The following is a 12,362-nucleotide window of genomic DNA, read 5'->3' on the forward strand; positions in this document are numbered from 1 at the left end:
CCTACATGGAAAAAATTATGTGGAATTTTATTTTATTTGCCAAAATACCAGTGTAGTTACTAGGTAAGCATTGTATTTGGTTATAGCAAATTATGCCCACAGTTCATCCTTATCTATCTAATTGTTTGGAATAAATATCCACACAATAGATTGCTAGGTAAGTATTATATTGTACCAACTATGCACACATTGGCCCTCATTTACTTAGAAAATCGGGTTGTAAGTCTATGTTGCTTTCTTACCCGACTGCTTTTTTCCCCTGGTATTTATTATTATGTCGCATCCTGTTTGTCGCACGTGGGTTTTGTTTGTTTTGGTTTCCAACTCCTCTGAGCTGTCGGGAAAAAATCCACAACAATTCAACAAATTTGGGTTGGAAACCTTTATAAATACGTGGGAAAGCTCAGAAATGTCGGGTTTGGGAGAATCCACATCGGGTCTGTCGGGAAAAAATGTTGCATCGTGTCGCAGACTGGCGCACGATGTCTGCGACATGTCGCAGACAAAGATGCGCCAAAAAAACCCGACAAAACAAGTGGGGTTTAGAATAGTAAATGAGGGCCAATGTCTATCTCATCATTAATCATAAAATATCCATATAGGTTGATGAGTACTTCAATCTTACATTATTAAGGTATATTGGGTGAGGGACAATTAGACCATAAATGAAACTATGAACTAACGGTTTTAGAATTCATAGTAATCATTGATAATAACTGATATGTCAACAACATTATTGGGCAACATAGTTGCCATCCTCACAAAACTGAAGGGGAATAGTGACCCCTATAGTCTCACCCAGAGATACTGAGGCATATAGTCATTCAATAGATGTCATTGGCCATTTGTAATATTAAATTATAAGCTTTAATAATATTTGTTTCGGTTTGAAACGCTTAATATTAACACATGAGGTACTCCATATTGTGGATCCTAGTAACTCATATTGAGTAATACACTTAATTATGGCTAATTAATCTTTGTATCTAGTTTATTGATTCCAGTTATTAATTCTCATAAGATTATCTTACATAAAGGGGGGGTTTTGCCTATTTGGGACGTTTACAACAAATCAATAAAAAGGCTCCTTTTTGGCTCATATTTCAGGGGTGCCAACATTTACGGCCATGACTGTATATAATTGTGAGTTGCGGTACATAAACATTGGTTTTCCCGGAGATGACTAGATGAGCTTTGGTCGGGTTACTCGGTGTCGCATCCATGGCAGTAGCAGCGCTGGTATCAATCTGTGTTTTACAGTGTTCCTTTGGACTTTGGAGTTGTGTTAGATTTGCCACATAGCTGGGCGTGAGTTACGATCTAATCTGTGACTTTATGTAAAGAGGACAAATAACCGACCTATTTTATAATCTCATAAAATGATCATTGTGTTAAATTGTATGTTATAATATTCATGGAAGTGTAGGCAGTTTGTCAGCCCGATTTACAAGGGGTAATCTGTGTTCTCGCCATATTGGCTGCTTTGTACATATTATGAGGGTATTGTGTATATACAATACGTCCCTCAACATACGATGGTAATCCGTTCCAAATGAACCATCGTTTGTTGAAACCATCGTATGTTGAGGGATTTGTGCATTGGAAAGAATAGGAAGTTATACTCGCCTGTCCCCGCCGCTCCGGATCCGTCACCACTCGTCACCGCTGCCCTGGATGTCGCCCTCCATCGCTGTTGCCGCGTCCCCGGGGTGTCCCCGACGCTCCGGACGTCTCTGCTTCTCCGTTGCCGCCATCACGTCACTCCGTCGCCACTATCACGTCACTACGCACGCTGCTCCTATTGGATGACGGGACGGCGTGCGCGGCGACGTGATGACGACGGAGAGCGCCGGCGATGCAGGGGATCCCAAAGAGGACGCTCTGGAGCCCTGAGGACAGGTAGGAGACCATCACCGGAGCACACGGGGCACCATAAACGGCTATCCGGTGGCAGGTGAAGAAGTCTGCGCTGCCGGATACCCGTTTATGCGATGGCCCCGACATACAAAAGCATCGTATGTTGATGCTGCCGTCAACATGCGATGGCCTCTGAGAGGCCATCGTATGTCGGGGCCATTGTAGGTCGGGGGGGGTCACTGTGTGTGTTTTATGTATTGACGGTTGCTTGGATTGGCGGTTTGCTGTATTTGGCGGTGCCGCTATGCTCTCTCAGTACTAGTCAATGAGAATGATGGCGTCTCGGTAGTCATATAACAGAAGAAGGTACCAGTGTTGGCCCAGGAAGAGCCTGGAGGTAATATGGCAATGTTGGCTTTGTGACTGTATAATACTGCACCGCCACGATGATATGAAGGGCAAAAGAGTTAAAGGGGAACGTTAGAGCCGGGAGCTCGTGACGTCATAGCCCCGCCTCCTCATGTTGTCACGCCTCACCCCCTCAATGCAAGTCTATGGGAGGGGGCGTGACAACCGTCACGCCCCCTCCAATAGACTTGCATTGAGGGGGCAGGGCTATGACGTCACGAGCTCCCGGCTCCTGTGTTCGGAACAGTTTGTTCCAAATGCTGAGCAGTGGAGTACCCCATTAATAAGGGATGTTCTATGTGAGTTGCTTGGAAGACCTTTGTTCAGGTAGCAACTTTCTCTCCCGATTTTACCCCGACTGCCCATACACATGAACGTTCAGTTTGACTAATAGTTCACGTGTTTTGAGTAAAGAGAAGACGGGTAAGCCGTTGCTGTACTTCTTTCGGGGGTGGCTTGTGTCTCTGAGAACAAAGGGGAGAGTTGGAGGGCTCCATCCTCATTAGACAGGAAATTTATCAAAACCTGTGCAGAGGAAAACTTGCCCAGTTGCCCATAGCAACCAATCAGATCGCTTCTTTCATTTTAAAGATGGCCTGTGAAAAATGAAAGAAGTGATCTGATTGGTTGCTATGGGCAACTGGGCAAGTTTTCCTTTGCACAGGTTTTGATAAATCTCCATGGCTCGTAACGGTGAAGTTGGCTGGGTGAATTGGCTTTGCTCTAATGGGGACCTTTTTGGATGTTTAGTCTTTTCCATCCGGGGTTTGTTGATGGACTAGAGGCCAGAGGGGCTTGTGCATTGTCAAAGAGGTGGTGGGCTGGAAAAGGGTGAAAAGGAGTTTTTGGAACCACTGACTGGGTTCACTAGAGTTCTAGGTTAGGATTATCTAGCTGTGGAAAGGGACAGCTTGACCTCTGGGGCATAGGCTGAGCATGCTGTCAACTCCAGGCCTGAAGGAGAGCCAAGGAAGCTTGGGTTATGGGGGGCTTAACCCTGAAGGTGCACTATAGCTAGGACTGGGAGGGTTGTATTAGATACCAGTCTAAGGAGGCGCTGAGTCCAGTATATAGGGGAGCGTTGACTGTACTGAGACATACCATGTGGTTTGGGCAGTCCAGTGCTGTGGCAGAGTAGAATGAACTCTAAAGAAATGGGTCGGGTGTAGAAGAAACGCTCTTCCTACTAAGGCCCTGTTCACACCTGTGTTGGAGATTCCATCATATTTGAGGGGGAAAAATGGCACACCAAGCAGTACTGTTCTCATGAAACCAATGTACACGTGCCGGAAGCCTATTGCATCCATCAGACACAGTTGATTTTGTTCAACAGGCTCATTATTGTTAGAAAAACATTGATGGTGGTATGAACAGACAATAAAGGGATTATCCAGGAAAAAACTTATATATATTCAACTGGCTCCAGAAAGTTAAACAGATTTGTAAATTACTTGTAAAAAATATTAATCCTTTCAGTACTTATGAGCTGCTGAAGTTGAGTTGTTCTTTTCTGTCTAACTGCTCTCTGATGACACGTGTCTCGTGAACTGTCCAGAGTAGAAGCAAATCCCCATAGCAAACCTCTTCTACTCTGTGCAGTTCCCGAGACAAGCAGAGATGTCAGCAGAGAGCACTGTTGCCAGACAGGAAAGAACAACTCAACTTCAGCACCTGATAATTATTGGAAGGATTAAGATTTTTTAATAGAAGTAATTTACAAATCTGTTTAACTTTCTGGAGCCAGTTGATAGATATATATATATATATAAATATATATAACGTTTTTTCCTGGAATACCCCTTTTAAGTTGGGTTCATAAACTTATATTGTGAATAGGGTCACAATTGAGAGTAGAATAAAGGTGACACTAAAGACACATGACTAAAGTTTTAGCCCCTTTGTTTACAATACTGTCCTAGTTCAGTTTCAGTAACATTCAAGATGCTACCAAGTGTATATTGCAATCACTAAGCTTTTGTACTAAGGGCTAATTGAAACCATGAAGTGTCTTGTCCCATTGCTGTTTAAGAAAGAGCAAGATTGATCATGGGCAACTGGACAGTTCTTCATCTACACAGGTTTTGATAAATCTCACAAAGAGATTCTATCAAATCCATAGCCTCATGAGCTAAAAGAGTGTTTTCCAAACAGTGTTTCTCCAGCTGTTGCAAAAACTACACCCTTTGGCTGTCCGGGCATGCTGGGAATTGTAGTTTTGTAACAGAGCTGGAGACACTGTTTGGAAAACGCTGAGCTTGAGGAAGAAAAACCCAAGTGTTAAATTTCCCCAATTAGCTGGAATTAAATAGTCCTTTTCAGAAGAAATTCCAAGGAATTTTTTTTTTTTTTACTAATTTAAACAAGATAATACATATAATTTTTTTAAATTGTATTTTCTGTACAGGATTAATGGGGGCAATACACAATCACGCAGCAATACATAATCACCCTAAAAATTTGCCAACATTCCCACATACAGTGGTAGATACCAGCTGTACATTTACCATATAAGTGATTATTTACAGAACCATATAGAAGTATATACCAGCTGTGCACAGGATCTGTATACCATATAATTGATTATATACAGTGACCATACAGAGGTAGATACCAGCTGTACACAGGATCTGTACACCGTATAAGGGATTATGTACAGGACCATATAGAAGTAGATATCAGCTGTACACAGGATCTGTATACCATATAAGTGATTTAATTTACATCCAGTGACTCACAGGTGACATCTTCTCTAAGTGCATTACAGGGGGCGTCTTCTCTGTTTGGAGCTGTTCACTTTTCCTCTTTTTCACTATCCAGCCTAGACCGCATGAAGATTTCTTGCGGCTGAGACCTGACTCTGCGGAGCCTGCCAGATAAATATTTTAGGCTCCATTCTCCAGCACAATCCCTACCTCTGTAAAAACTCCCCTTGTGTATTGACCCACACAGTAATAGTGCCCGCTTTGTGCACCCATATAGTTGTAGGCCCCTTTGTGCTCCCATAGGGTTGAAATATGGTTAGCAGGTCCTAGACCAGAGGAGGTGATACTTGGTAGTAAGTGAGGAGACTGCAGCACTTGAACAAGCCCTTTTAATCCCCTAATCGATGGAAGTTCTGGAAGTTGGACCCCCACTGAACAGCTATTTATGACCTATGCTAGGCATCTATTAAAGTGTAGAGAATCCCTTTAAATATTATGTATAAGATTAGAAAATGTCAGATTTCTCTTCCAGAAAATGTGGACTGGTATCTTGGTTTGGTTCCAAAGCTTAGCTGCAATAATGCACATAACATGTGCGAGGGGGTGGCGCTGTTATTGGAGGAATGCAACCACTTAAAAGGGGTTGTCCGGCTAAAGAAACAACCTGTGTATGGTGTCAAAAAGTATTATAAAGCAACTTACTAATGTACCGTTATGAGCCTTATTGCACGGATCTGCTGACTTGTCTGGCTTGTAGCTTTGATTTCCCATCACACTCTCTGAATGCAGTCTGCTCCATCCCTACTCCCCCCCCCCCCCCTATCCTCCTGTCTGCTCAGGACTTGACCAGTAATGTGAAGAGGGGAGCTTATATTACTGCTCTTTGGAAACCTTTCTCAGTCACAGTAGTTTCAGAACAGGCTCACTGATGGCTTGAAGGGGTACTCTGCTGCTCACCTCTTGGAACAAACTGTTCCGAACACTGGAGCCGGCGCAGGGAGCTCGTGCGTCATAGCCCTGCCCCCTCATGATGTCAAGCCCCACTCCCTCAATGCAAGCCTATGGGAGGGGGGGTGACAGCTGTCACGGCCCCTCCCATAGACTTGCATTGAGGGGGTGGGCATGATGTCATGAGGGGGCGGGGCTATGACGTCTTGAGCTCCTGGCAGCCGGCTTCAGCATTCGGAACAGTTTGTTCCAAACGCTGAGCTGCGGAGTACCCCTTTTAAATCTAATGAGCAGTAATATGAGCTTCCCTCTTCACATCACTGTTCTCATCCTAAGCAGACATGGGGGGGGGGGGGGCAGCAGGGATGGAGCTGACTGCATTCACATTCTGTGATGTGACATCACAGCTACAAGCCGGACAGCTCAGCTTATATGGGAGATCTCTGCACTATGACTGATAACATTATATCAGTAAGTTGCTTTATTTTACTTTTTGTTTTCTTTTTCCTGGACACCCCCTTTAATATTCATGTCCATGCACTGCAGTGCTCATGAACAGCCTTATGTACTGTCAGAATACAATTTGCAGGCCAGTGCTTTGGTTTATTTGCTTGTATAACCTTCCATTGGTTGTAGTGATATTAGCGGTGTGGACTTTGCCTGCTTTTGGCTTCTTCATCAGGTGGAATAGATTCAGTAGCTATGACTACAGGTTGTATTCTAGTTTCATTGCAAAATGTCTTTGTTCTCCTCATACGTTACAGAGAGGGGAAACTCGTAAATCTTGTTTTCACCTGTATACAGGGACAGACCGAGAGGAGGGTAGAACAAGCATCTGCATTATATGTATTTCACAACATATTACCTGGTGTTTATGAGCCTTATGGCAGCGCTTGGCAGATTTGTTTTGAATCTTGTAGCCAGCAAGAAAAAGTTAGCAAGTAGCCAGCAAGAAAGTTAGGAGGCAGGATTTTAAATTTTTGTTACACCTACGGAGCTATTTGAGGGCAATTTTTTTTGCGCAATGAGCTAAATTTGGCGCAGTATTGACTTTGTTTTACTTTTTATTAAAATATATATATTTTTTTTTTTTAGGAGTATTAGGTCACCCCAAAAAAACAACAATTTTGGCATTTGACTTTTTTTTTGTGTGTTTACGCTGTTAAAGGGGTTATCCAGGAAAAACCTTTTTTTTGTATATATCAACTGGCTCCAGAAAGTAAAACAGATTTGTAAATTACTTCTATTAAAAAATCTGAATCCTTTCAGTACTTATGAGCTTCTGAAGTTAAGGTTGTTCTTTTCTGTCTAAGTCCTCTCTGATGACACGTGTCTCGGGAACCGCCCAGTTTAGAAGCAAATCCCCATAGCAAGCCTCTTCTAAACTGGGCGGTTCCCGAGACACGTGTCATCAGAGAGCACTTAGACAGAAAAGAACAACCTTAACTTCAGAAGCTCGTAAGTACTGAAAGGATTAATATTTTTTTAATAGAAGTAATTTACAAATCTGTTTAACTTTCTGGAGCCAGTTGATATATAAAAAAAAGTTTTTTTTTTCCTGGATGACTTCTTTAAAGGGTTACTCTGGTGGAAAACCTTTTTTATTTTTTTTTTTTATTTTTTTTTAAACAACTGGTGCCAGAAAGTTACACAGATTTGTAAATTACTTCTATTAAAAATTCTTAATCCTTCCCGCACTTATTAGCGGCTGTATACTACAGAGGAAATTCTTTTCTTTTGGGATTTCTTTTCTGACATGACCACAGTGCTCTCTGCTGACACCTCTGTCCATTTTAGGAACTGTCCAGAGCAGCATATGTTTGCTATTGGGGAATTGTTCCTGACATGGACAGAGGTGTCAGCAGAGAGCACTGTGGTCGTGACAGAAATGAAATCTAAAAAGAAAAGAATTTCCACTGTAGTATACAGCCTCTAAGAAGTACTGGAAGGATTAAGATTTTTTTTTAATAGAAGTCACTTACAAATCTGTTTAACTTTCTGGCATCAGTTGATTTAAAAAAAAAAATAATAATTCCACCAGAGTACCCCTTTAACTGTGCGGGATCAGGAATGTGATCATTTTGACTTTTTTTATTCAAAATTTTTTTTAGTGAAATATGAGTCACCAAAAATCAGTTGAATTTTTTTTTTCCGACTTTGACCACGTAGATTCAGGAATGTGATAATTGGATGGATAGATAATTTAATTTTTTTTATTTTTATTTGGCAAAAAGGGGTGTGAAGGGGGGAGGTGATCCCAGCATGCCATGCAGGGGGTTGTCCCCAACTCAAAAATAGAAGGGTGGCACATGTAAAATTCAGATCCTCTTGTTTCCAATGAGACATGCCACCAATAATGCAATGACTTATCACCCTCTCCACACTGAGAACACATGCATGCTCGGCTGATCCGAGCATGCACGTGTATAGAGAGCAATAGCTGTCGGCCAAACTAAAGGCGTATGGTCACCTTTAGAAACAAATATCCGAGTGGCACTCTTCGCGTTGTAAATTTAATCCTACAACATCTTGTCGTCCCCAACGAGCGGCTGATACAGTGATTTTTGTTCCATGTGTCTCAGCTCTTTTGTAGCCTGGCTTGCAAAAAGTTTTATCATTCCCAGATGAACTTCTTCAGCCTCACTTCATATTGCAGAGGAAGACTGTTACCAGGGAGAAAGGCATCAATGACGTCACGAGCCCACCGGAGAGCAGCGGGGCAGAGTTTCAGGCTGCCGCAGTTACCGTGCAGTGCCATTTTATAAGGGGGTGACAAGCCTTCTGAAAATGTTTGCTATAAAAATATTAATATGGTAAAACATGAGTTTAAGTTTTGGGCCAGCTGCATAAGCTGTATCAGGGCATGTTGGGCGTTGTAGTTTGTAACTGCAACACCTAGAATGCACTCGAGTCAATACGTTTTCCCAGTTTTTTGTGGTCAAAATTAGGTGCCTCAGCTTATACTCGGGTTTATATGGTATATATTGTGACAGTGTGGCAAGTAAAGGGTGTATTTTCCTAGATAACCCTGGAGAAACCTCCACCTGTGGCCTAATTAATGTGGTAGCAGAGAGGGGTAGTCAGTTTAAAAGCAATTCAGACAGTGTAGTCTGGGCTCTCCCCAGAAGATGGCAAGGTGGCTTTGGGGGGAGGCAGGGATCATGGTGAGCACAAAGCCCACCAGTTGATAGTCAGGGCACGCTGGATTGTTAAAGGGGTTATCCAGGAAAAAAAACTTTTTTATATATATATATATATATATATATATATATATATATATATATATATATATATATATATAAAAATCTCAACTAGCTCCAGAAAGTTAAACAGATTTGTAAATTACTTCTATTAAAAAATATGAATCCTTTCATTATTTATGAGCTGCTGAAATTGAGTTGTACTTTTCTGTCTAAGTGCTCTCTGATGACACCTGTCTCGGGGACTGTCCAGAGTAGAAGCAAATCCCCATAGCAAACCTGTTCTATTCTGTGCAGTTCCCGAGACAAGCAGAGAGCACTGTTGCCAGACCGAAAATAACTCAACTTCAGCAGCTCATAGGTACTGGAAGGATTAAGATTTTTTTAATAGAAGTAATTTACAAATCTGTTCAACTTTCTGGAGCCAGATGATATATAAGAAAAAGTTTTTTTTTTCCTGGAATACCCCTTTAAGTTAGTGACTAGATGGTCTAGGATTTTGTTTGTTCCTGTCTTTTATGTTTTTATTTATCCTGCAACCTGTCTAATAAAGCTGGCGAAGGGCCGGACTTGCATAAAGTACTGTTGTTTGCCTGCTGATTGAAGTGGAAACGTGTCATTTGGTTGTGTCACGGACAATCCTGCTGTTGCAAAACTACAACTCCCATTCATAAAAAAAATAATATATAAAAAAAAATTTAAAAATTTAAGAAATAAGAAAATAATTGTGTGTGTGTGTGTGTGTGTAAATATAATATATATATATAATCATATAATATAATAATAATAATTAATTTTATTTATATATATATATATATATATATATATATATATATATAATATACATACACACACACAATTTTTTTTTATGTATGGGAGTTGTAGTTTTGCGACAGCAGGCGGTCCTCAGATTAGAGACCACTGCCATAGACTATTACAGAGAAAGTGTGGAAAATGATAGTACAATTCAGAAGGCTAGAGATAAAATGTAGAACATGAAGTCTGAGGAACAGGTAAAACACCCAGCGGCATCCCCTGCAGGCCTGCATACATGATGGGGGTGATGACTTTTTCAACTTCGAAAACCTTTTTAGCACTTTGCAGTTTTGTATGTTTATGGTCACATGCGTGTCATACTGTTTGCCTTTTGTCGAACCGTACTTGCATACAGGGCTCAAGTCCTGCAGGAACGCATAGGAACTGAGTTCTTGCACTTTTTTCACAGCAGCAAAACCATTCCCATTAGCAGGAGTCCTGCAGGACCAGCCCTTGATTGGAAATCTTGGATTTGGAGTTCCCTCACTTTTTTTTTTTTCCCAGGACTTTACCCCTACTTTGCAAACTGTTCATTTTTGGGGTATCATGGATCCTCCACTATTTATCATGTTGTTGTGAGCAGAACAATGGAATAATACGCCGATGTGAACCCAGTCTAAAAGAAGTATTCCCATCTCAAGTTGTTGTTCCAGGGCTTGACAAATCCTAGGTGCCAGGTCGTCATGGTGACTGAGAATTTTGTTGTGAGGCCTAGGCTTTCTCAGCCTTTTCCAATAGGGGTTGTCCTAAAAAATTATAATTAAAAAAAATTAAATATATTTTACCTACCTCTGCCTCCCCACTGATCACCTGTTCTGCCTCCAGTATTACATGAGTAGTAGATGTCAGGTGACTGCTGCAGCCAATTAGCATGGAGTAAGAAGCTTGACTGAAGAGGCTGATGATTGGTTGTGGCAGTCATGTGACATCCGCTACTCATGTAAAACCAGAGCGGCAACCAGAGGCTGAACAGGGGATCAGATGAGGGCGACAGTTTATTTGTATTTTTTCAATGATGATGGTACACTAATGATTGTGAGGGGACACTAATGAACATGACACATGAGAGGAGATGAGGGGACACTATTGACTGTGGCACATGAGAGGACATGAAGGGACACTAATGACTGTGGCACATACAGAAAGTTAAAGGGGTAGTCCAGTGGTGAAAAACTTATCCCCTATCCTAAGAATAGGGGATAAGTTTGAGATCGCGGGGGGTCCGACCGCTGGGGCCCCCCGTGATCTCTCTGTATGGGGGCCAGGCTCTCCGGCCAGATAGCGGGTGTCGACCACCGCACGAAGCGGCGGCAGACACGCCTCCTCAATACATCCCTATGGCAGAGCCGGAGATGGCCGAAGGCAGTCGACACGCCCCCTTCGGGCGGGCTGTAGGGGCCCCGTACTGGAGATCAAGGGGGGCCCCAGCGGTCGGACACCCCGCGATTTGCAACTTATCCCCTATCCTTAGGATAGGGGATAAGTTGCTCACCACTTGTTCACCACTGGACTACTCCTTTTAAGGGGACTCTAATGACTGTGACAAAGGGTAGAGATGCAGGGACACTAATGACTGTGACACAGGGAGAGGAGGGGGTTACAGGGCAGTCTGCAATGACTGGATAAAGAGACCCAGCACAGGAGACTTAGGGAGGAAGTAAATGCATGGTGAGTGAGGGCGGGCTCAGTGCTTGCCTCAAACACCCCCCCCTTCCTGAGCAGTGGATGTCAGAATAAATGAACAGCAGAACAGAGGGATTTGTGAGCCAAATTCAGAAGCTAGATACATAAGTAAAGAATCTTCATGACCTAGTGTGGAACATTTTAAAAGGATCTTTTTATTTTTTCTGTGATATGACCGGTATGTCATACATGTCCAGTATAGTGTTTGTTTGCCCTGCAGAGCATTGTCCTTGGTGTTTTCAGCAGCAGGACTTTCCAAGATCAGCATGACTCAGAATGACCTGCAAAGGGAAGAAATGGAGTTAAAGGAGTAGTCCGGCTTTAGACATCTTATCCCCTATCCAAAGGATATGATCACAGGGGTCCTGCTGCTGGGACCCCCGTGATCCCGGTTCAGCCCCCGGCATTCTGTGTTGTGCGCTGCTCCCGAGACATCACGGCACGCCCCCTCCATTCATGTCTATGGGAGGGGGCATGACGGATGTCATGCCTCCTCCCATAGACATGAATGGAGGGGGCGTGGCTTGACGTCACGAGGGCTTATCTAGAGATGAGCGAACTTACAGTAAATTCGATTTGTCACGAACTTCTCGGCTCGGCGGTTGTTGACTTTTCCTGCGTAAATTAGTTCAGCTTTCAGGTGCTCCCGTGGGCTGGAAAAGGTGGATACAGTCCTAGAAGACTCTTTCCTAGGACTGTATCCACCTTTTCCAGCCCACCGGAAAGCTGAACTAAATTTATGCAGGAA

The 12,362-nt window shown here is 42.7% G+C and overlaps 1 protein-coding gene across 4 annotated transcripts in view; it reads left to right on the top strand.

Annotated features, from left to right (window-relative positions):
- BLTP3B (bridge-like lipid transfer protein family member 3B) overlaps positions 1 to 12,362 on the top strand; it is a 154,509-nt gene that overhangs the window by 56,360 nt on the left and 85,787 nt on the right. Inside the window, exon 1 of one of the 4 annotated variants that reach the window (XM_056517318.1) lies at positions 2,932 to 3,030. The exons of the other annotated variants lie outside the window; for them this stretch is intronic. Coding sequence (XP_056373293.1) covers positions 3,008 to 3,030 — 23 coding nt within the window. The 5' untranslated portion in view covers positions 2,932 to 3,007. Of the gene's footprint in view, positions 1 to 2,931; positions 3,031 to 12,362 lie in introns of those variants that run through there. 4 annotated transcript variants of the gene reach the window in all.

The sequence above is a fragment of the Hyla sarda genome, chromosome 4, assembly GCF_029499605.1.
Source record: "Hyla sarda isolate aHylSar1 chromosome 4, aHylSar1.hap1, whole genome shotgun sequence".
Classification (NCBI taxonomy): Eukaryota; Metazoa; Chordata; class Amphibia; order Anura; family Hylidae; genus Hyla; species Hyla sarda.